This window comes from Rhinoraja longicauda, chromosome 42 (genome assembly GCF_053455715.1).
Source record: "Rhinoraja longicauda isolate Sanriku21f chromosome 42, sRhiLon1.1, whole genome shotgun sequence".
NCBI classification, from domain to species: domain Eukaryota; kingdom Metazoa; phylum Chordata; class Chondrichthyes; order Rajiformes; family Arhynchobatidae; genus Rhinoraja; species Rhinoraja longicauda.
The window spans coordinates 6,597,162-6,622,182 of NC_135994.1; the positions used below are offsets into that span (position 1 = coordinate 6,597,162).

At 46.6% G+C, this 25,021-nt stretch overlaps 1 protein-coding gene and 1 long non-coding RNA gene across 2 annotated transcripts in view; one reads left to right on the forward strand and one right to left on the reverse strand.

Moving 5' to 3' along the window:
- The first annotated feature begins 52 nt into the window (after positions 1 to 52).
- Positions 53 to 7,957, forward strand: LOC144611954 (uncharacterized). Its single transcript, XR_013549599.1, has 2 exons — positions 53 to 1,122; positions 2,039 to 7,957. It is a non-coding gene; the product is annotated as an uncharacterized LOC144611954 (long non-coding RNA).
- Positions 7,958 to 18,781: 10,824 nt separating this feature from the next.
- Positions 18,782 to 25,021, reverse strand: part of LOC144611988 (zinc finger protein GLI1-like) — a 67,954-nt gene continuing 61,714 nt past the window's right edge. Inside the window, exons 12-14 of the mRNA XM_078431372.1 lie at positions 23,946 to 24,258; positions 19,535 to 21,269; positions 18,782 to 19,456 (exon numbers count right to left, since the gene is read on the reverse strand). Of these exons, the coding sequence (XP_078287498.1) occupies positions 18,856 to 19,456; positions 19,535 to 21,269; positions 23,946 to 24,258 (2,649 nt within the window). The 3' untranslated portion in view covers positions 18,782 to 18,855. The remainder of the gene's footprint in view (positions 19,457 to 19,534; positions 21,270 to 23,945; positions 24,259 to 25,021) is intronic.

The window sequence follows — 25,021 nt, forward strand, 5'->3', positions numbered from 1 at the left end:
GGTGGGTGGGAGGGGAGGGGGCGTGCCTGATCAACTGTTTTTTCATTCTTGATTTGCACCTTTATATATTTATGTGCACCATCTTTAGTACCTGGCTGAAAAGTACATCATAAATGCATTTTGTCTGTTTGAGTTTGCTTCCATGTTGCATTTGAGCTAATATTAGTACAGCCATTTGCTACTTATCTTGAATTGCCACAAACTCTCAGATCTTGTAACTCAATCCATGTTCAGTACTTTGCTTAAGCCTTTCCCGCACAGTCCTGGTATTTGAAATCTACTTGCCTCTGAGGGTATGCTGCCAATTATTATATGCAGTTCACTTTGAACTTGGTTAAGTAATGGCAGTAAAATATTGGATTGATTTACTTATTTCATACTTGTCTTGCCTTCTGAAAATGAGATCCCATTTGTTTAGTTGGTTATGTGCAAAATTTGGAAAGGATATTTAAGCAAAATATTTTTGGACGTTAATTTGGGAAAGGTTTCCTGTTCAAAGCAGTGCAATAACTTGTCAAAATGTCCATTAGGCAAACGTAGACTTCCAGTTGAAATCCATATCCAGGTGACCATTCACGAGCAGTGGCTTGTTGGAGGATTTTGAAAATGGAGGATACAGTGATGCCTGACATCTCTCGAATTTGCTTTCTCGTGTCTTCCTCTCATTCCCAACCAACTGTGCACTTCAGCCGCTCTAGTGAAGGTCTGGTCCACCTCATTTATGTGTGGTCACTTTTGCTCATTTAAGAAGGAATTACCTTGGATACCAATGAGCTGCCTGTGCTCTGCATATTCCTACACAGTCAAGTGAAAGTTATGAAGACAGTAAGCTCACAAACAAGTTTAAAATAACTTTTCATGTGTATAAAATCAAATTACGTTTCTGTCAGCAGCAATGCTGGAACTTGTGTTCTGGTCTAATCTTGAATCTCCATTTGGAAACAGCTTTTGTAAAAGGCTTTGCGAGATGACAAAAATCAGATCCTCCTGTCTTAATTCAGTGAATTACTGTCATGTTTCCTATTGCAGAATGCGTAGAAAAGCAACAAGTAGAATTTATCCAATGAAGCAGTTGCTTTATGAAAGCTGCTGAACCTCCAGACAAACCTTCTGCTTGATATGGTAATAGCTTTTACTCAGAATTCCCAACCTTGTGAAAGTTTCCAATCTTATTCTTCACTGTTGTCTCTCAGAAATAATTGGAGATTGAGCCTGGTTTGTTTGCCAATGCTTATCAATGCAAAGTTGCTTGCTCAATTGGTTTCTCTGAATTAACATGGAAAACTCTTATGGAAAACCGCAGCATATTGAAAGAAGGGAGGAAGATTTAATAGAAGCATTTTCAACTTTAAAAGATCTTACTTCACTAAATCCAGTGCTTTATTCTGGATAATATCTTCCCATCAATGGCCTGTGATGCAGTAACATTTTCAGTTGTATTTTTTGTAATAGTCAGGAAATTGAGTAACCAAGGGCAAAATTTTGATCTCCTTTAATATTTAATTCATACCATGATTCATGAGCCTTTATTTAGGCTATTTGAATGTGTCTATGTAATAATCTGTGGCCTATTGAAATATAAACAGTATCCATTTTGATTTCTATAAATAAGCTACTTTAAGCCACTTTGAAACGGACAACGGAGGAATGGCAAAATTTACGTTAGGCTCTGAATAACCTCGCATTCAGTCAATGACTAAATGGCCCAAGTGACGATACTAATTGGCAGGAGAGATGGAAAGGTGAAGTTACTTAGAACCCTGCCTTGTGTTGCAATTTGGCAGAAGGTATCAGAATACAGAATATCTGTAGTGGAGGGATTAAAGGCTGAATTCTGGTTGGATTAAGTTCTCCTCCTGGATTGTAAGGATTGTATGCAGATTGAGTTTGGAGCAACATTAACTCAATTTTAGGTATATTAAAAAGTAGCATATAGGAGATGCTCATGTTTGCAGACCATTCCCCCATTTAACATTTGGATATAATAGTGAATTAAGTTGTACTAAAATGTAGATCTATTCCTTTTTATTTTTTTCAGCTGGAACATGGCTGAACCAAAGTTGTAGGTGTGTAGTCGTAGGGAAGGCATGAAGGAGATGGGGAAGATAATTGCCTTCCATTGGAACTCTCCAGGTGAACTTTGGAGTCTCATCAATTGAGTTCAGAAATAAGATCATTGTTATCCTATTTGTTGATCCATAGCTACCAACCGCAATAAGGTTTACCCCATTTTTGGTTATGAAGCAGACTCTGCCACTAACAGCAGTTAACGTTCAATGACATTTGGAAACCAAAGGCTAAACTGTTTATAATCGAGCAATGGTCCATTCCCATCCAGTGGTAATGGTCAGTGTTATTTTTTTTAAAGGAAATGTAAGAAAATGCATCAGAAATTAAAATGGTGAAGGACCCTCAATGTTCGGTTGAAGGCCTTATTGAGCTGATTTGACTGTGTGAGGTAAAACATAACTTGGGACTCCTTGTATCAGGTAGTTGAGGGTCTGAATACTGAGGAAACCAGTTTAGTTCAAAAGAGTAGAATTGTCTTCTGTTCCATTGAAGTTCATATTTAAATATTATTTAATTAAATCATAATTAGGGCGGCGCAGCTGATAGAGCCACTGCCTCACGGAACCGGGTTCAATCCTGACCTCGGGTGCTGTCTGTGTGGAGTCTGCACGTTCTGCCTGTGACCGCGTGGGTTTCCTCAGGGTGCTCCGGTTTCCTCCCACACTCCAGAGACGTACGGGTTTGTAGGTTAATTGGCCCTCAGTGAATTGTCCCTAGTGTGTAGGAAGTGAATGAGAAAGTGGGATAACACAGAACAAGTTTGAACGGGTGATCGATGGCCAGTGTGGACTTGAAGGACTGAAGCGCCTGTTTCCATGCTGTATCTCTAAAATTAAACTAAAATGTTAAAGAAATGGATTAAAATTTACTTCCAGTCATGATTATCTCAACACATTTTTGCTTGTTTTGTGGATTGGGTTTGAGAGGATCTTGAAGACTAATTGGAAGAACATGGAGCTTTGATTTAACAAATCTGCATTTTAGTCATGACTTTGCTACTGTGGCATGTTTTCAGACTGTAAATGGACCCGTCGATTTAATTAGAACTCTTGAATGTGTTGCGTTTTCTGGAGGAAGTCGGGGAAGATAGCAGTCAGGCGAAAAATGGCTAACGGCCTCTTTATTATGACCTTTCATGTAATTGTGTTCCAGCACAATGCATGATTACAATTTTTAATATTTTTCCTATGCAGCCATTACAGAAAGTGTAAAAGAAATGCTGAGGCTAAATGAAAACTTGTTCATACATTGTAAGACATAATGTGATACATCAGTGAGTTTTCCTGTAATGTTTTTAACATGTAATCCGCAAAATGTACAATTCACAATAAGTTGAATTAATAGTAAATGGCGGTTTTAATTTTCTAATTATCTCCAGTTTGTAATTTTCAGGAAATTAAGTAACCAAGGGCAAAATTTTGATCTCCTTTAATATTTAATTCGTACCATAACTCATGAGCCTTTATCTAGGCCATTTAAATGTGTCTATGTAATAATCTGTGGCCTATTGAAATACAAGCAGTATCCATTTTGATTTCTATAAATAAGCTACTTTAAGTCACTTTGAAACGGACAACAGAGGAATGGCAAAATTTGCGTTAGGCTCTGAATAACCTCACATTCAGTCAATGACTAAATGGCCCAAGTGACGATACTAATTTGCAGAAGAGATGGAAAGGTGAAGTTACTTGGGATCCTGCCTTGTGAAACACGAGATCAGTGTTGCAATTTGGCAGAAAGTATCAGAATACAGAATATCTGCAGTTGAGGGATTAAAGGCTGAATTCTGATTGGATTAAGTTCTCCTCCTGGATTGTACGAATTGGATGCAGATTGAGTTTGGAGCAACATTAACTTAATTTTGTATGGCTTTTGAGACTGTCAACAAATGGCTTCTGGTTAATTAGTGTTGGCCCAGGAAATGTTCCTACATCCCTTATTTTGTACATTAGAGTCTTATGGTCATGCAGCACAGAACCAGGTTCTTGAGCCCACTGTAGGCATGCAGACCATCAATACTCCTCTATATTAATCCCATTTGCCAGCACTTTTATCAAGGCACGATAAAGCAGCCCTATGCACAACACTCAAAGAAATTCACATTGGCCGTAGAATCTGCCTTTACATTCACTTGAAACACGACTGTCCTTTTGCAGAGAAACATACCAACAGAAATGCTTTATGCCCGAGTTGGTAGGATTTCTTGTTAAATGCCAATTCCATTAAAACGATGCAAAACTAAATGACTCTGTAGTTCAAAATCAGTTTTGTTCCACTCTTACACAACAGACCAAATAGCAATCTCTATCAGCTACTGCTAACCAATGTACTGCCTGCATGAAAGCAATCTGTATTTTTAGCACCTGGGATAACATGACATGATTTTGTGACGTGTGCAATAATTAATTCATTCACAAATGATGGGTGCTGTTAATGTGTTGCATTTGTAGGAAGGGTGACTTTTGACCATCTTAGATCACCACCTCTCTTTTTTCGAGATGTTCATGAATCCCTTCCCAAGAGATGGTGTGCCCAGCCACCATTAATTAGAAATGAGGAACTGCAGGTGCTGGTTTATATGATGTGCTGGAGTAATTCAACAGGCCAGGCAGCATCTCTGGAGAACATGGATAGCCATGTTCTCCAGAGATGCTGCCTGACCAGCTGAGTAACTCCAGCACTTTCTCTTTTTTTCACCATAAATTAGGCCTGCTTTTGGTTTCTTTCGTTCTTTCCCCGGCATGACTTCTGACTGCAATTCTTGATTGGTGGGTCCAGTAGTTTGATTTGAATTCTGTAATTGAATTTTGCATATTATCCACCTTCCCCAAAACATCTTGTATTTCTCTGCGAAGTGAATAATGAAGTTTGAGAGGCTATTATATAACCACCTTGTGTCTCGGTATGATACTCCAGCTATTGCAGATTGTGGAATATGGCCACCTTGTCTTCTCTTTTCCCGCCAGTTTCATTTGTTGTTCAGATTTTTAATGTTGCAACTATCTCTTACCACTTATCTCCCAGCTGCAAACTCATCCCTGAGCTTGTCAGAGTTTCTGGTCCACCCTTTGGTCTGGAGATCACTCCTGGATCCCGGAAACGACTGAAGTGTGAAGGAAGGGTCGCAGAGCTCGGAGAGCAGTTGGTTCATATTGACATCTGTAGGTTTGCAGGGTTCTGAAGGTAATTATGAAATCGGGTAACTACTGATGCTGAAAATTGGACATCAAAGCAGAAAATGCTGGCAACACTCAGCAGGTCAGGTGGCACCTATGGAGGGAGAAGTCGAATTGATGTTTCGGGTCAATGGCATTTTTATTCGAAAAGCCGCGGTTCTGATGAAGGGTCGTTGACCTGAAACATTAACTCTTACTTTTTCCACTGTTGTCTGACCTGCTGAGAATCTCCAACATTTTCTTTTCTATTAATGATTTACTAATCATGTTGTTTGAGGTGAAATTTGTCCTCTACTTGATACAAGGATATAATAAGACTCAATAGATTCAGATGGTCTCGTCTGGTAATTCTTCTCTCAAATTGGACTCTGTTGGTTCATCCAGAACGCAGAGGTTCTGCTCAACATTGAGCAGGGGATGAATGATCTATTGGGATTTAAAGGAAGGCACTGTTCTGTTGCTAGCATTCCATTAGATTTTTGAGAGTGTAAAGAGAAGGAACTTAAAATATCCTGGCTCCCATTTACCAACTGCTGTTTAGAAGCTGAGCCACAATTACATGTGTCTGGGTTACTCAGTGGCTGAAATGTAGCTATTTCTCCCCTCAGCCCCCCCCCCCCTCCCCCATGTAAGTTAAAGGTTATTTCTCAATGGCTTTCCTTGAGTAATATCAATGATGAGACCGTTCAGATCATTGAATTGTCAATGGGTCTGTTAACAAAGATCATCTGAAATATCAGATGTTTTCATCATGCCCAGGACTAATGTTCATGCACCTGGTTTGATATGAGTATCTGCTAAAACAAGGAAGGTTACTTTAATACCCAGCACAAAAATAGACTTATGGATCTGTATAAATTGGGGTCTCAGAGATAGGAGACTTCCGAATAGTGATGTGGGAGCTGGTGAATGGGAAGCTGACTTGTGAGGAGCAGGAGACGTGTACTTGCTGGTGAGGTTACCTTGTGCATTATGGCAAAGGTGGAATCACCCAGGAATGTAGGTGGAGGACGACGGCAAATGTGACACGTTAGTTGAGAAAACAGAGGTTGCTTTCGCTTGGACGTTTTGAATGGTGTTGAGAGATGATACTGTACATGGCAATGAGTTTTGAGAAGTGAAGGAGGAGGATGATGAGCAGGGCCCGCCTGAACTACTGTTCAAATGGTGTACATCGCACAGACTGGGGGTCTGGAAATCACGAGGGGCTGCTGAACCTGGAATTATCAGCAGCATGATGAGATGAGAATCTGTAATGCAGGTTTGAGGATGGCTCATCTCCACAGGGGGCAGAATTAGTAGCAGGGAATAAAGGTTTGTTCCTCATCCATTTACCCTCTGGATGGTCACCGGTGATCACATTGAATAGACCGTAGACCGTAAAGGCACTTATCCCAAGGCAATCAAGTGAGTTTGCATTTTGTATGGAGTTGCAAAGAGGTTTGAGTTTTGCTGTAACTGGCAGTCTTTTCAGAGGTCCCGAGCAGCCTAATCTTGTACGGTTAAACTCTACTTTCAGCTCTTACCGTTAAATATTTGTAGTATAGCCATGCAGGGCAAAATCCTTATACCTTAAGCACCTAGCTGAGCCTTGGATCCATGCGTGATAGATGTTTTATAACTGGAACTGGTTGTGAGCATGTGCAAATTATTTTTTTAAATCTATAGGTAAGCAATGCTGTTAGAAATATAAGACAGTCACTTATGCGGATTTATAAAATTAAAACTAACAACTGTAATGTGCTCTTCTACAATAAAACTTGGCTCGGCGTTTTTATTTCATAATTTAATTCAACCCAATAAACTTGGTGTTTGCCGTGTGTCTGGAACACTGGTCTGGTGTGTGGATAAGATTTGTGATCTCTGGCCTTACACAAAAATCAAAAACAAGATGGCAGTAAATCTTGCAAGAAGGCCCAGGGCCAAGATTAAAAATGTTATCTATTCCACACTGAGTCCTGAGTCGACGCATGAAACTGCAGATGCTGGGACCTTGATAAGAACACACGGTGCTGGAGTAACTCAGCGGGTCCTGATCTGCTGGGTTTCTTCAGCACTTTGAATCCTGGTAATTGTCAATGAACTTTACCCTCGGCATTAACCTAAATCCTTCGCCTTTCCATCTGCCTCAGAGGGAGAACCGCTTCTTATTTTCCTTCAATAACTCGTCAGAATGATCATCTGCTTGTTCAAAAGTCCCCTCTGTCGTGACTTGGAGCACTTGCATTTAAAAGTGCTGTAACTTAACTCAGTTGTGGAAGCCATGTGACCTGCCCATCACGTTTCCCCTCAATTAAAAAAAGATGGTAAACCTCACACCAAGAGATTATAAGATTTTGATCAAAATTGTTGTCCAATTTAATTACAAGCCATGTTGGGTGAAATAAATTGTTTTGCAAAAGATTATAAAAGACAAAACTGCATTTGTTGTTTTTAATGTATAAACTGATCCAAAATACAATGAAATCTGGTGTATGTCTACTTTCTGGGAACTTTTGCAAGAAGCTAAAAAATGCACAGTGGTGACGGTACCTCGTGTTCATCTAATAAAATATGGCCTGGTAGAATTTTAATGTTTATTTTTCAAAACACTGCTTGTTAATGTCTGTATTTTTTCATGTTTGTCCATATTTTACTAAACTTGACTCAATGAAACTGTAAAACACAATGCAGTACATATTAATGGAATAAATTGGGTTTCAAAAATTGAATTGAACTTTTCGTTATTGACCTGAAGCTAATTGAGGAAAAGCTCAATGTATTTTAAATCCTGAAGTTGGAATCTTCAAAAGCAGAGATGCAATTTTTACATTGGATCGTATGGTACATTTTGAAATGAGTTTAAAGATACAGCATGGAAACAGGCCCTTCGGCCCACCGAGTCCACGCCGACCATCGATCACCCGTGCCCTAGTTCTATGATATTCCCACTTCTCATCCTACACACTAGGGGCGATTTACAGAAGCCAATTAATCTACAAACCCGCACATCTTTGGGATGTGGGGGGAAACCGGAGCACCTGAAAAAACCCACGTGGTCACAGGGTGAACGTGCAAACTCCGCACAGACAGCACCTGTAGTCGGGATCGAACTCTTTGTCTACTGCTGCGCCACTGTGTGCTGGCAGTTATTTTCAGTAATACAGCAACAAAGTTAACACAAGTAATGAGTGTAGCAAGTCCTCTATGAACATTTGATTTCTGAATTTTTGCCATAATAGCATTGACTGTGATGTACTCTCATGCTCTCTTTTGCAATAAGGAATAATGTGTCACACTCCACAAGTGGAATACACTTACTGAAATACCTGTAATGTATTTGCTGAATCTTCGACTTACAAATGTTCACTTTTAACACTTTTCATGAATGCATCCTTTTTGTAAGTCCCAAAGCAGCTGCTTTGTCCGAATAGCTCTTATCCACCTTCTTGGGTGGACATTGTGACAAAGGAACTGCAAGCCCAAAATGGTTTATTTTAAACAGTACGTCTTTTAAAGGTCACAGGTTTTTCCCTTGAGGGAGTGAATTAAACAATTGAAAGCATTCTGATATATAATACAGATCTGGAGTAAACAGCTCTTCATTAGTTGAGTTGAATTTTACCTGGTTTACAGATGTGAAATGTCACTTTCTCTAAATGGTCTGGGGCAAAGTAATGATTTGACTTTGTCTTTTAAATAAGGCACTTTCGTCAAATGATAGAAACCAGCTACAGCTGGTGATAGTTAATAAGTGGGGCTGAAAGGTTTCCCTCTGGTTCAATACAGAAAGCAAAGCGTGGGTTTGGTGATGTGGATTTCAGTGCGGTGTGACTAACTGCACAACAGTGCAAATCTCTTGGGAGTAAATCCAGCCTGTAGCTCACTCCACGTGATTCTCCTGAACCCCTTGATCATATCTCAGTCTATACCTCACTCACCAGTATGCAGCTATATGTAAGCAACTAAACTTTAATTTTTGTTATCATCCAATTGAAGTTTCACTGGCCACTTCTATGGCTGTATTGCCTTCCTTTGAGAGTGTGCAGAACATTTCTAGGATGGCACAGTGACACAGCTGGTAGAGCTGCTGCCTCAGCACCAGAGACCCAGGTTCCAGACAAGGATGGCACGGTGGCGCAGTGGTAGAGTTGCTGCCTTACAGGTATCGATCCTGACTACGGGTGCTGTCTGTACGGAGTTTGTATGTTCTCCTCGTGACCTGCGTGGGTTTTCTCCGGGTGTTCCAATTTCCTCCCACACTCAAAAGACTTACAGGTTTGTAGGTTAATTGGCTTGGTAAAATTGTCCCTGGTGTATAGGATAGTGTTAGTGTGCGTGATTTGCTGGTCGGCGCGGATTTGGTGGGCTGAAGGTCCCATTTCCACGCTGCATCTCTAAACTAAACTAAACCTCTGGTGGGGTTTGTACATTCTCCAACAGAGTACTCCATTTTCCTCCCACATGCTAAAGTGTATGGCTAGTGGGTTAATTGATTGCCATACATTAACCCTCATGTAGGTGAGTGGTAGAAGCTGGGGAGTTGATAAGAATAAGAAGAAAATAAAAATTAGTATAAGTCGGTGATTAATAGTTGGCATAGACCAGTTGGGCCGAAGAGCCTGTTTCCATGATGACTTGGATTTTCTTCCTCCTTTTATTGCTCTCCGTCTAAAATCCAATGTTCCACTTTTTACTGGACATTTTACTGAAAGGGTGGAAGGCAAGACACTGTATCTGCACCCAAGACACCATTATTCCTTCAGTTAAACTTTCCATTTCCTTTTCTGTCCTTCAGTTAATTTTCCTCCCCAAATCCCTCACTTAACATTTTGTTTAATATCTGTCTTCACCAACAGCATACCATTATGTAGCATGAACTGTTCACAGGTGTGCCTTGCCCATTAGAAATATGCCAAAGTCAAGCAAATGCAGAAAGACAGGATAAACAGGAGTTTCCATTTGCGTTCATTTCTGTGCTTGAAACTCTGGTTAATTCACGTTGTGAGATAAGATCACTGGTGCTACGCTCCATTCCTGGTTTATTTATTTATTTATTTTCTTTTTGAAAGGAGACCCAAAAAAGTGTGATTTCTGCACACAAGACCCGCAGTTTGCAAAAACATTTGTTTCTGTGAGCTTGATAGTGCGACTCATTCATACTGCTGGGCTTGCTAAACATCTAATAAACATCTCAAATGTTTGGATGTTGCATAGTATTAGAAAAGTAAAGAAAGTTGCCTGCAATATGACATTGCATTATAGAAAATGCAAAGTAGTGTCAAATTAAAGCCCCCAAGCTTTTGTTTTAAACTAGAAACAAAGAACGGCAGATAGACACAGAGTGCTGGAGTAACTCAGCGGGTCAGGCAGCATCTGTGGAGAACGTGGATAGGTGACGTTTCACAGAGTGCTGGAGTAACTCAGCGGGTCAGGCAGCATCTCTGGAGAACATGGATAGGTGATGTTTCACAGAGTGCTGGGGTAACTCAGCGGGTCAGGCAGCATCTGTGGAGAACGTGGATAGGTGACGTTTCACAGAGTGCTGGAGTAACTCAGCGGGTCAGGCAGCATCTCTGGAGAACATGGATAGGTGATGTTTCACAGAGTGCTGGGGTAACTCAGCGGGTCAGGCAGCATCTCTGGAGAACTTGGATAGGTGACTTTTCACAGAGTGCTGGAGTAACTCAGTGGGTCAGGCAGCATCTCTGGGGGAAATTATAGGTGACATTTCGGGTTGAGACCCTTCTTCAGACTGCTTTTAAACTGCTGGGGCTAAAGTGAAAGTGCACAGTACACCATGTCCGCAAGGGTGAAAGATAACATGGGTGATCTTCAGGAGATGGGAGGTAGACAACAAGGTATCTAGATTTCATAGGAGGGAGCTGCAGAGGCTGGTTTACACTGAAAATAAACAATGTGGATTGCATCACAATGCATTTTGTGTCTATCTAGATTTTATAACTGCATTACAGGGAAGTGAGGATATCAATTGTTTAGTTTTAGAGATGCAGTAAGGAATCACGCCCTTCTGGCCATCGATCACCTGTTCACACTAGTTCTATGTTTTCTCACTTTCTCATCCACTCCCTACACACTGGGGGGAGCGTACGGAGGACCAATTAACTTACCGACCCACACGTGTTTGCGATGCAGGTAGTCCATAGAGCTCAGAAGACTATCGGAACACAAGCTACCAGCCTTGGAGGGCATCTACAACACACGATGCCTCAGAAAAGCCACCAGCATCCACAAAGACTCCTCACACCCCTGCAATAGTCTGTTCGAAATTCTACCGTCGGGTAGAGGCTACAAGACCTTCTATGCCCGCACCTCCAGACTCGGGAACAGCTTCATCCCCAGGGCTAAAGCTGCTATGAACCGATCCTGCTGAGCCGGATGGTCACATCGCACAGTGAACCGGCACAGATCTACTTGCACTTTATTCTGTTTTAAAACTGTTACAATTTTTTTCACTGGGTTGTATAAATTTAGCTAATTAATTTATTGCATCGTATGGGAGGTGCATTCTCAATCTCGATGTACTGTACAATGACAATAAAGATATTTTGTATTGTATTGTAAACCCACATGGCGGCAGAGAGAATGTGCAAACTGCACACACAGACACCAACTGAGGACAGGATCGAACCCGGGTTTCTGGTGCTGTGAGATAACGGCTCTACCAACTGCGCTACTGTGCAGCATTATGATTTGGGGAACAGCACACCACCCCCCAATTTCAAAGGCAGGAGGATTTGGAGAAGATGAAGAAAGGGATGTGATATTTGCTGTTCTGTAGCATTAAGCGGGGGGAAACTCAGACTGATCACAAATGGTGACTGGAACAAAATTAAGGATTGGAAGCAAGACCTGAGAGAATGATCAACTAGTGCTAAAGTTTTGTTCCCTCTCCTTATCTGTATAGCAAACCAAATTCCTCGTATGTTGGCTAATAAATGACAATTATGATTATATCTGATTTTTTTTGGCTTTCACCCGCTGGGGCCAATTTCATGAGTGCTTGACTTTTGCTTTAAAATAATGTCATTTACAACATTAACAACAACACTAAAATATTCTCTTCCTTGTCGACGATGTAGATGAGGTTGGAGGAGGTGCAAGTGAATCTCTGCGAATCCTGAAAGGACTGTCGGGGTCCCTGGACTGAGTCGATCGAGAAGGTATAGATTGAGGGGTTATTGTAATTGTCCTCTGTACCACCTTCTCCCAAAATGTCCATGCTGAATATGATGCCAAGACTCGTATCTACCTGTACATATAATCCATATCGCTCCATTCCCTACATATCCATGTGCCTATCCAAAAGCCTTTTAAATGCCACTATCGTGTCTGCTTCCACCACCACTCACAACAGTGCGTTCCAGGCACCCACCATAAAACTGTGCATAAAAAGTTGCTCTGCTCATCTCCTCTGAACTATGCCCTCTCACCTTAAAGCTATGCCCTGTTGTATTTGGTATTTCCATCTTCCCTTCTCATCCAAATTGTTAACACATTGAACAGTGGACCCACCACTGATCCCTGTGGCAAACATATTCTTACAGACTCAAATCTGGAAAAATATCCCTCTACCATACCCTCTGTCTCCTACTTTCAGCCAATTTTGTATCCAGTTTGAGTTTAGAATATTGTCATGAGTACCGTGTGCCATGTGTACCATTGTACAGTGGAACAACTTTTGTTGCGTGCTAACCAGTCAGTGGAAAGACTATACAGGCTTACAATCAAGCAGTCCACAGTGTACAGATCCATGATAAAGGGAATAATGTTTAATGCAAGATTAAGGTCCAGTACAGTCTGATAGAAGATAGGCCAAGGGTCTCCAATGAGGTAGATGGTAGCTCAGGACTGCTCTCTAGTTGTAGGTAGGATGGTTCAGTTACCTGAAAACAGCTGGGAAGACACTGTCCCTGAATCTGGTCGTGTGCGTTATCTCTTACCTGATGGGAGAGGGGAGAAGAGGGAGTGGCCGGGGTGTGATTATGCTGCTGGCCTTGCCGAGGGAGCCTGAGGCCAAACGCAAATTGCAGGAACAGCACCTCATATTTCGCTTGGGCAGCTTACAACCCAGCGGTATGAATATTGATTTCTATAACTTCAAATAACCCTTGCTTTCCCTCTCTCTCCATCCCTCCCCCACCCTAGTTCTCCGACTAGTTTCAATGTCGTCATGATTAATTTTACTGATTTTATGCCTCCTTGTCACCTTCGCTGCCAACAATGTACAACACATTTCCTTGACCACCATCTGCTTTGATCTACCATTTTCACACCTTACCCCTCCATATCCCTAGTCTTCCTCTCCCCTGACTCTCAGTTTGAAGGGTCTTGACGGGCGGCACGGTGGCGCAGCGGTAGAGTTGCTGCCTTACAGCGAATGCAGCGCCGGAGACTCAGGTTCGATCCTGACTACGGGCGCCGTCTGTACGGAGCTTGTACGTTCTCCCCGTGACCTGCGTGGGTTTTCTCCGAGATCTTCGGTTTCCTCCCACACTCCAAAGACGTACAGGTATGTAGGTTAATTGACTGGGTAAAATGTAAAAATTGTCCCTAGTGTGTGTAGGATAGTGTTAATGTGCGGGGATCGCTGGGCGGCACGGACCCGGTGGGCTGAAGGGCCTGTTTCCGCGCTGTATCTCTAAATCTTAAAAAACAATCTAAATCTAAATCTGAAACGTCACCCATTCTTTCTCTCCAGAGATGCTGCCTGTCCCGCTGAGTTACTCCAGCGTTTTGTGTCTGTAGTGTAAACCAGCATCTGCAGTTCTTTCCTACACGTTTCGTAAACTAAACTGGACCTGGGGGCAGATGGCCTGACTCTGATGTGAAGATATATTGTGGTCTCTTGCTGCCCTCTTGTGGCTGTTCAAAGATTGATTTAAAAAAAAAATCTAATCCCTTCTGAGTGAGAACCCGAGTGCTGCAGTGTGACCGTGCGGATGAACGCGAGGATTCTCATTGTTTCACGGCACGCGGACATTGCAGGCTGGGACAGGCCTCCACAGTTGAATAACCAAACCGTCTTCACTCTCCAAACCACGTGTGAACGATCAGCCAGGGAGCTGCTGGTGCCTGAGGAATCTTCCCCCTGGACACTCTGACCCTTCATCACAGCCCATGAGAAGTGGAAGTGGTAACAGACCATTCAGCCCCTCAAGCAGGTTCCAGCCTCTAACCATTCCTCTTTCTTCCTCGAAGATAGACACAAACTGCTGGAGTGACCAAATGGCACAGGCAGCATCTCTGGAGTCAGAGAGTAATACAGCGTAGAAACAGGCCCTTTGGCCCAACCTGCCCACGCTGACCAACATGCCCCATCTGCACCAGTACTACATGCCCACCATGGGCCCATATCCCTCTAAACCTGTCCTGTCCATGCACCTGACTAAATGTTTCTCAAGCATTGCTAGAGTCCTATCCTCAACTACCTCCATACACCCACCACCCTTTATGTGAAAACGTTACCCCTCAGGTTCCTATTGAATCTGCCCTCACCTTAAACCTATGTCCTCTGGTTCTCGATTTCCCTACTCTGGGCAAAAGACTCCAGTTTAATCTTTCCCTTGAAGTTTCTCCCTGATCACTCCCTCTTCTCCCCTCTCCCATCAGGTAAGAGATACAGAAGTGTTATAACACATACGACCAAATTCAGGGAGTGTCTTCCGAGCTGTGTAGTCCTGTCATCATTTTGTACACCACTAAGTCCTAGCCTGCTCAACCTCTCCCTGTATCTCAGGCCCTCCCTCGGGTCCTGGCAACATCCTCGTAAATCTTCTCTGCACTCTGACAGTCTGAAAAAGGGTCCCGACCCGAGTCGTCACGTATCCATTTTCTCCAGAGATGTTGCCTGACCTGCTGAGGTACTCCAGCACTTTGTGTCTATCTTTGGTATAAACCAGCATCTGCACTTCTTTTTTTATTACTCTTTTTTTTTCACCATCCATCTCAGCCTTATGTTTTTTATGGGGCTCTGAGAAGAAATTCACCCTCATCTCAGTCATGATTGCCACCTTCCAAAACTGTCCCTTGCTGAGAGAACCCTCTGATTCTGGACATTCCCATCCAAGGAATTTGGGAGAAAATTTTCAGTGGATGACTCGATGGATCAGTGCAACAATACTCAAAGGAGAACTGGGCTAAGAGGGCAGTTCAAATCTGTCATATGCAGAAGGGTGCTCGATAGCTCTGCATTTTTAAGATCGAATAAGTTGAAATAAAAAATACTATAGTGTGTTGAATGCTTGAGTTGTACACATCAAAGAGTTATGGAGAATGTGTACAGAGAAACGAAGGGAAAGATTAACCTGGAGACAACTGATGATGATATGAGGTCATATGTTCATAAGTTATTGGAGCAGATTTAGGCCATTCGGCCCATCAAGTCTACTCCGCCACACAATCATGGCTGATCTATCTTTCCCTCTCAACCCCATTCTCCTGCCTTCTCCCCATAACCCTTTTTCACCCAAACTAATCAAGAATCTATCAATCTCCACTTTTAAATATCCATTGACTTGGCCTCCATGGCCATCTGTGGCAACAAATTCCACAGATTCACCACCCTCTGAAATTCCTCCTCATCTCCTTTCTAAAGGCATGTCCTTTAATTCTGAGGCTGTGCCCTCTGGTCCTAGACTCTCCCACTAGTGGAAACATCCTCTCCACATCCACTCTATCCAGGCCTTTCACTATTCGGTCAGTTTCAATGAGGTCCCCCCTCATCCTTCTAAACTCCAGCGAATACAGGCCCAGTGCCGTCAAACGCTCATCATATGTTAACCCAATGATTCCTAGGATCATTCTCGTAAACCTCCTCTGGACCCTCTCCAGAGCCAGCACATCCTTCCTCAGATATGGGGCCCAAAGCTGCGCACAATATTCCAAATGCGGCCTGACCAGTGCCTTCGGGAGCCTCAGCATTTGCATCCCTGTTTTTGTATTCTTGCCCACTCGAAATAAATGCTGGCATTGCATTCACCTTCCTTAATACCAATTCGACTTGTAGATAAGAACAGTAACGTCAAAAGCAGTGGAAGTATTGACAGTGCAGTTCCACGCAATAGGCTGTGTTAGACCACCAACGGTGGCGGGAGCCACTGATTGTTTTATCTATAGTGCTTCACGGTTCACAATGGTCGTCGAGGACAGAGGGTTAACACACACGTTACAGGTTTTGCACAGGTTTATTTGAAAACGTACAAAAATACCGGATATCATTCTGTTCATGAACTATTCCGTTGCTAAGAACCAAAATAATGGACTGACCATGTACAAAGCAGTCCTTTCTGTTTCATTATTTACAGAATGAATTGGAGGGAACTCGAGGTGTAAAGGGGATTAGGCATTTGCTATAGACACAAAAATACTGCAAAAAAGTAATTTTTCTATGACATATCCCTGTGAATTCTGCACTGAGAATTTTCCTTTGACGTACAAAACATTATTTGTCACTGTCTCTTAACTCTCCTCTGTGCAAAGATCAATCAGACAATTTGCCCTCTAAGTGTAAGCAGAGGCAACACTTTCACTTAAACTTACTGAAGGTTATTAAATCCTATTATTAAAAAGCAGGTTCCAAATATCACTACCCCTAAGGAAGGGAAGGAATCCTTCCTGCAAGTTTCCGGGCACCGTGGTGCCGGTTGTCAGATTCCAAGTTGGTTCTTGCTTTGTCATTTCTCCAAAGGTGGAGTGAGGGATGGGAACGGCCTCCAGAGATGTGGACACCTCAAGCGGTGCTGGCAATGGCAAGACGTCATCTCAAACCAGACGTCAGAACAATTTCAGTAACGCCAAGCACTGTACCGGTGAGATATCAGTGAGACTCAACAAGAAATGTGACAACGAGTCCTTGGCGGTACTGTTAAAGCGCACTTGACACGACAGCAGCAGAGGCACTTGTGATGGTACTGAGGTGCAGCACTGGTGGGGCAGGTCCAACTGAGCACAGGAGGATGAGGGGTGATCTTATCGAGGAGTATAAAATCATGAGAGGAATAGGTCGGGTAGATGCACGGAGTGTCTTGCCCAGAATCGAGGACCAGAGGACATAGGTTTAATGTGAAGGGGGAAAGATTTAATAGGAATCTGAGGGGTAACCTTTTCACACAAAGGGTGGTGGGGGTATGGAACGAGCTGCCGGAGGAGGTAGTTGAGACAGGGACTATCCCAACATTTAAGAAACAGACAGGTACATGGATAGGACAGGTTTGGAGGGATATGGACCAAACGTGATCAGGTGGGACTAGTGTAGCTGGGACATGTTGGGCGGTGTGGGCAAGTTGGGCCGAAGGGCCTGTTTCCACGCTGTATCACTCTATGACTCTATGGGGTGCAGTACCCGGTGGGGACTGGACTGAACCTTTGTACGTAGTTGGAGGAGCGTTGGCAGCTCCTGAACACATGGTTACGGACTGCCGTTTGTTGTATGAATTTCATTGTTCTATCTGGGACAGATGACAATAAAACACTTTGGTATCGCAAAATGCTGGAGTAACTCAGCAGGTCAGGCAGCATCTCAGGAGAGAAGGAATGGGTGATGTTTCGGGACGAGACCCTTCTTCAGACTGGAGTCCATTCCCTCTCTCCTGAGATGCTGCCTGACCCGCTGAGTTACTCCAGCATTTTGTGATGCCTTTGATTTGTACCAGCATCTGCAGTTATTTTTCTACACTTCTATAAAACACCCTGGACTCCTCTTGACTCTTGGGAGGAAGAAGCGGAGGGACTGAATGCATGCGGCATGATGGTAGGGCTCAGGGAATGCAGCAGCGCCATTTTGTGGCTAATGCCGTACTCTCACCTTCCCTTTGAATTCTTCCTGACGAATCTAATCACGGCAGTGACATATGTTTAAAAATAAACACAAAACAAAAGAAGATAAGAGACACAAAGTGCTGGAGTAACTCCGCGGGATAGGCAGCATCTCTGGAGAGAAGGACTGGGTGACGTTGCGGGTCGAGACCCTTCTTCAACCCGAAACGTCACCCATTCCTTCTCTCCAGAGATGCTGCCTGTCCCGCGGAGTTACTCCAGCTTTTTGTGTCTATCTTTAGTTTAAACCAGCATCTGCAGTTCCTTCCAACACAGACTAAAAGAAACCTGTCTTAAGACCGGACTATCCTTGATCGGACTTTGCTGGCTTTACCTTGCACTAAACGTTATTCCCTTATCATGCATCTATACACTGTAAACGGCTCGACTGTAATCATGTATTGTCTTTCCGCTGGCTGGATATCACACAACAAAAGCTTTTCACTGTACCTCGGCACACGTGACAATAAACTCAACGTCTGACTCGGGGCGTCTGTGATGTGCAAGTGTACTCCGTCCGGGCTGCCTCGGTGTGTCCAGTCCACGGTGCGCTCTGCGCCAGGAGATGATTCGGGATGCAGGTACTTTGGACAAGGTTAGGGTGGGACAATTGGCAGTCGTTCAAAATGATGTACGTCCTACTCTTGTCCAGCAGGTCTAACCTTGCCAGTTGCAGGCGCCAGCCTACTTTGAACGGCTTCATGCCAAGTAGATGCGAGTTTGAACTGTTGGTGCCAATGCGGTGATGTCCGTCATCGCGCCAGCCGCTGGCACCATTCGGCTGGTCGCCCTGTCACGGCATGGCGTTGGCAAACCTGCTCTGCCCTGCCAGGGTGGTGAGCACTGAGGTCATGTCGCTGATGGCCATGTTGGACATTCCTGTCTGCAAGCCGCTCGGCCTGCAGGGGGTGGCCAGGCAGGAGGATGCTGGGATGATGTTGGGACTGAGGGGCCCGTCGCAGGCCTCGTCCACGATCGCTGCAAAGTCGATCTGAGGATGCTCGAGATCCAGCGACTCCATGCAGATGGACATGCGACTGTCGGCCGGGTAGAGTGGCGAGCCGAGCTTCATGGGGTCCAAGTCCAACATCAGCTGCTGCTGCTGCTGATGCTGAACAGCGCAGCTGTCTTGCGATGACTGCAGATGCATTGAGTTTGCCGCCTGCTTCCTGAAGTGCGGCCTTGCCTGTTGGATCTGCATGGGGCTGCAGTAAAGCAGTGATGCATCTTGCGGTGACTCCAGTGGACAGTGTATGGGTGGGAGGTTGATGTGCCGCTCGGTGCTGGCGGCTGCTGGCTTGTGGACAGGGCTGACGTGCGGCAGGAATTCTCTCTCAGCGATTTGTCTTGGTGGCAGCTTTTGGGCCGGAGGAGGGTGGGGTGCCATCCCGTGGCTGAAGCACCCGCCAGCCGCGTCCAGCAGTGTCTTTGGCTGCGTGGCAGCCGCTCGGGGTTGCGGGCTCAGCAGAGACGGGTGACCCTGGCAGTCCGCGTACCCTGTGTAGGGCTGGCATTGTGCCCGTGGGCTGTGGGGAGGTGGGCTGCGCAGGGCCTGGCATGGACTGGCGGTGCCCTGGCTCTGCGCCGCCTCGCCCCACATGAGGGCCTGCTGCGACTGCACGTAGTTCCTCACCATCATCTCCTTGACCTGCATCATGGGCGTGCGGGCACCGCCACCCCACCGCCCCTCCCGCAGCGGCGAGCACAGCGTGCCCGCGTTCACGGCCATGCTGTGGCAGGAGCGCGGCGGGCTGTCCGCTGGTTGGCAGCAATCGCGCCTCAGGCACTCTGCAGTGGGCATCGCGGGTTTGGGCAGGTTGAAGTCTTGCCTGCTTCCCATTGCTTGCTTTGTGTTTTGGCAGGGGTTTAACATTGGCACCGGCTGGTGAAACTGGTGCTCGGGCTTCACCTGCTGCTGGTGCCCAGGCTGTGCCCGCTGCCCATTACCGAACGCGCTCTGCTGGCACAGGGGGCTGGGAGTCACATTCATGTTGTGTTGGATGTAGGGCAGGGAGTGCGGGGATAAAGGTGACCTGTGGTTGACCTGCTTAAGGCACTGACTGGGTTGGACTGGGCTTGGGTCAATGCCGCGCTGGGTGGGCATCTTAATGGCAGCAATATCCATGCTGCCCGGACTGACTTCATTCCACTGGATGGGCATGTGGTTCTCATGAGGACAGACTTGTCCCTGGGTCTGGAACTGTGCAGTGCACTCTCTCATCTGACGCTGGTCTACAATGTGGTGCTGCTGCGAGACGCTGCCATCTGCCATGGCCTGATGGGCAATGCCAACCTGCATGTTCCCTGTATTGGCATTGGCGTTGGCATAGAGACTCGGATGGTGCAATTGCCCTGGGCTGTGAAGCTCTGCCGATTGTGTATGGCAAAGCTGATCGTGTAAGGGAGGCACAAGGGCGCGTTGGCAGTGTTGGTAGGGCGCCATGTGGCCAGCAGGCCCCGGGTTGGCATGGCTGCCCACCTCCATCAGGGTGTTCTCCGTGATGCTGGGCGGCCAGGGGGAGTAGAGGTGGGGGTAGGAGTTGGTGTCTGAGCTGGCAGTGGGTGCCAGGCGGCAGCTGCCCGGTGTTGAGGCGGTGGCGGTGGGGCCCACGTTGCTGAGGCTGTTGAAGCGCTGCACCTTGGGCATCGACTGCGAGTCTGCTGCCGGCCGCACTGGCTCACTTGCCCGCCTCACGCTCAACCCCGGCCCGTAGTGCGACCTCGGCTCGTAGCCGCTCTCGCCGCCCCGGCACTGCGGCCTGTGGCCCGGGAAGCCGTGCCCGCCGGGGCGGTAGAGCCCGCCGTGGAAGGGTGAGAGGGCACCCCCCGGCTCCGGGTGGGGCAAGGGGGTGGGCGGCGGCCCGCCGGTGGCAGCGGCGTACTTGACCCTGAGACGGTACTGCTGGGCGGGAGAGAGGACGGGCAGCCCCGGCAGCGTGGCGTCGGGAGAGCCGGGGTCGTAGGGTTCACCGCTGGAGTTGCCGAGGCCGCCCACCAGGGACACCTCGCTGGAGCGGCGGCTGGACAGGTAAGGGGAAATGGCCGACGACCGGCGGCTGACAGTGTAGGCCGAGCTGACTGTGCTGGCGCTGCTGTCCCGCCGCTCTGGGAGCGGCATCCTTGCCCCGCGCCCCTTGCCCGCCGGTTCCGCCAGTCGGTGGCAAGGTAGAGCCGCAGATCCGCACATGGGCACCTCACTGGGAAGAGCTGTGGAGGAAGAAGAGTTCCAGCATCAGATCTTCCGGCAGACATAGGGTGGCCAGACAGAACCTTGAGATCAGCCATGATTGAATGGCAGAGTAGACTTAGAAACAGAAAATAGGTGCAGGAGGAGGCCATTTGGCCCGTCGAGCCAGCACCGCCATTCATTGTGATCATGGCTGATCATCCACAATCAATAACCCATGCCTGCCTTCTCCCCATATCCCTTGATTCCGTTAGCCCCCAGAGCTCTATCTAACTCTCTTTTAAATTCATCCAGTGAATTGGCCCACTGTGGCAGAGAATTCCACAGATTCACAACTCTCTGGGTGAAAAGGTTTTTCCTCACCACAGTTTTAAATGGCCTCCCCTTTATTCTTAGACTGTGTGTGACCCCTGGTTCTGGACTCCCCCAACATTGGGAACATTTTTTCCTGCATCTAGCTTGTCCAGTCCTGGATGGGCCAAATGGCCTAATTCTACTCCTATTTTTTTATAACCTTTTTTCCCGCAGGGTGGAAATACCAGAGGGCACAGCTATAAAGTGAGAGGGGCAAAGGAGATGTGTGGGGCAAGTTTTTTTGCACAGAGGGTGGCGGGTGCCTGGAACGCGCTGCCATGGGTGGTGGTGGAGGCAAAAACGATAGTGGCGTTTAAGAAGCTTTTAGATAGACACATGGATATGGATCATGTACAGACAGAGGGGATTAGTTTAACTTGACATCATGTTCGGCACAGCCATTGTGGGCTGAAGGGCCTGTTCCATTGCTGTACTGTTCTTGTTCCACATGGCTGAAGGGAATTTGACCTCATAAAGAGGCCCTTCGACCCACCATGCCCTTGTTGACCCACAAATATCCACCTACATTAATACCATTTACCAGCAAGCTGCCTCGTCTTCTCTGCTTTAGTGATTAAAGTACTGATCTCGGTACTTTGTGAATGGTTTGGCCTCGGGCAATGCTTTTCAGATTTCAATCTCCCCTCAGTGGAGGTTTTGGGTGGGAAAGAAATATCATCAGATCTCAATAGACAATAGACAATAGACAATAGGTGCAGGAGTAGGCCATTCAGCCCTTCGAGCCAGCACCGCCATTCAATGCGATCATGGCTGATCACTCTCAATCAGTACCCCGTTCCTGCCTTCTCCCCATACCCCCTCACTCCGCTATCCTTAAGAGCTCTATCCAGCTCTCTCTTGAAAGCATCCAACGAACTGGCCTCCACTGCCTTCTGAGGCAGAGAATTCCACACCTTCACCACTCTCTGACTGAAAAAGTTCTTCCTCATCTCCGTTCTAAATGGCCTACCTCTTATTCTTAAACTGTGGCCCCTTGTTCTGGACTCCCCCAACATTGGGAACATGTTTCCTGCCTCTAATGTGTCCAATCCCCTAATTATCTTATATGTTTCAATAAGATCCCCCCTCATCCTTTTAAATTCCAGTGTATACAAGCCCAATCGCTCCAGCCTTTCAACATACGACAGTCCCGCCATTCCGGGAATTAACCTAGTGAACCTACTCTGCACGCCCTCCATAGCAACTGACTACGGGTGCTGTCTGTACGGGGTTTGTACGTTCTCCCCGTCACCTGCGTGGGTTTTCTCCGGGTGCTCTGGTTTCCTCTCACACTCCAAAGACCTTGGGTTTTTAGGTTAATTGGCTTCTGTAAATTGTCCCTCGTGTGTGGAGATGAGAACAGGTGATCACTGGTCAGCATGAACTCGGTGGGCTGAATAGCCTGTTTCCACACTGGATCTCTAAACTAAACTAAACTAATCTCCAAATTCCTGCTGTGCCCTAAAAGCTGTTCCCTGGAGATTTAGAAACCTCTGCTCTTTGGTCACCTTGCTCTTGTTAGTTGTGTAGGAAGGAACTGCAGATGCTGGTTTACACCAAAGATGGACACAAAGTGCTGGAGTAACTCAGTGGGTCAGGCAGCATCTCTGGAGAGAAGGGAATGGGTGACATTCACAGAGTGCTGGGGTAACTCAGCGGGTCAGGCAGCATCTGTGGAGAACATGGATAGGTGACGTTTCACAGAGTGCTGGAGTAACTCAGCGGGTCAGGCAGCATCTCTGGAGAACATGGATAGGTGACGTTTCACAGAGTGCTGGAGTAACTCAGCGGGTCAGGCAGCATCTGTGGAGAACATGGATAGGTGACGTTTCACAGAGTGCTGGAGTAACTCAGCGGGTCAGGCAGCATCTGTGGAGAACATGGATAGGTGACGTTTCACAGAGTGCTGGAGTAACTCAGCGGGTCAGGCAGCATCACTGGAGAACATGGATAGGTGACGTTTCACAGAGTGCTGGAGTAACTCAGCGGGTCAGGCAGCATCTCTGGAGAGAAGGGAATGGGTGACGTTTTGGGTCGAGACCCTTCTTCAGACTGAGAGTCAGGGGGAAGGAAGTTAGAGATATGGAAGGGTAAGGTGTGAAGTTGTTAGTTGTTGGAGGTGAATAAAGATTTTGGGTAAAAACGGGGAATTCACCCACAGGTTGATGTTTGAGTCAGTTTGGCCGCTGCAACCTCTGGATGACTTGACCGTTTGTGCAAAGCTGGGTGACGGATGGATGAAAGACAGGCCTGCCCCCCCCTCTCCCCCCCGCCCACGGGAACCGGGGAAGATCTCTGAGGTTTCCGCGGCCCTCCCGCCCGCCCAGGGTAGAACTGCTCACCGATGCCCTGCATCGCGGGCATGTTCGCTGCCCGCGATGGCGGCGTGGGCTTGCGTATCTGCTTGAGCTTCCCGATCTTCAGCTCGGCCAGCCGCTGCAGCGCCGTGGCATTCCGCCGCAGCCTGGCCTCTGCCGTGGTCGAGGGGGCCGCCGTGGAATCGGCGCACGGCGCGTCTTCGATGCTGGTCAGGTCTTCGAAGCTGCCGCCGCCGTTGGCGTTCATCTCCACCCCGCTGTCGTTGTTGTTGGCGCTTCCCTGAAAGGACCTCTCGCTGCTGCTCGATGAGTGACCTCCGGGGCTGGCCTGGGGCTTCTGCAAAAGAAAGATCACACCGTTACCAGGACACGAGGGCCCCAGCTGTGGGGAACAGAGATAATGTACGAGGATGCTGCCAGGACTCGAGGGCCCCAGCTGTGGGGAACAGAGATAATGTACGAGGATGCTGCCAGGACTCGAGGGCCCCAGCTGTGGGGAACAGAGATAATGTACGAGGATGCTGCCAGGACTCGAGGGCCCCAGCTGTGGGGAACAGAGATAATGTACGAGGATGCTGCCAGGACTCGAGGGCCCCAGCTGTGGGGAACAGAGATAATGTACGAGGATGCTGCCAGGACTCGAGGGCCCCAGCTGTGGGGAACAGAGATAATGTACGAGGATGCTGCCAGGACTCGAGGGCCCGGGCCACAGGGACACAGATAATGTACGAGGATGTTGCCACGACCTGAGGGACTGAGCTATAGGGAGCAGAGAGGATTTACGAGCATGTTACCATCCCCATAGAGAGAGGCCGAGCAGGATGAGTTTGGAGATACAGCGCGGAAACAGGCCCTTCGGCCCACCGAGTCCACACCGACCAGCGATCCCCGCACACTAATACTATCCTACACCCACTAGGGACAGTTTACAATTTTACTGAAGCCAATTAACCTGCAGACCCGCACGTCTTTGGAGTGTGGGAGGAAACCAGAGCACCCGGAGAAAACCCACGCAGGTCACGGGGAGGACGTACAAACTCTGTACAGACAGCACCCGGAGTCAGGATGGAACCGGGGTCTCCGGCGCAGTGAGGTAGCAA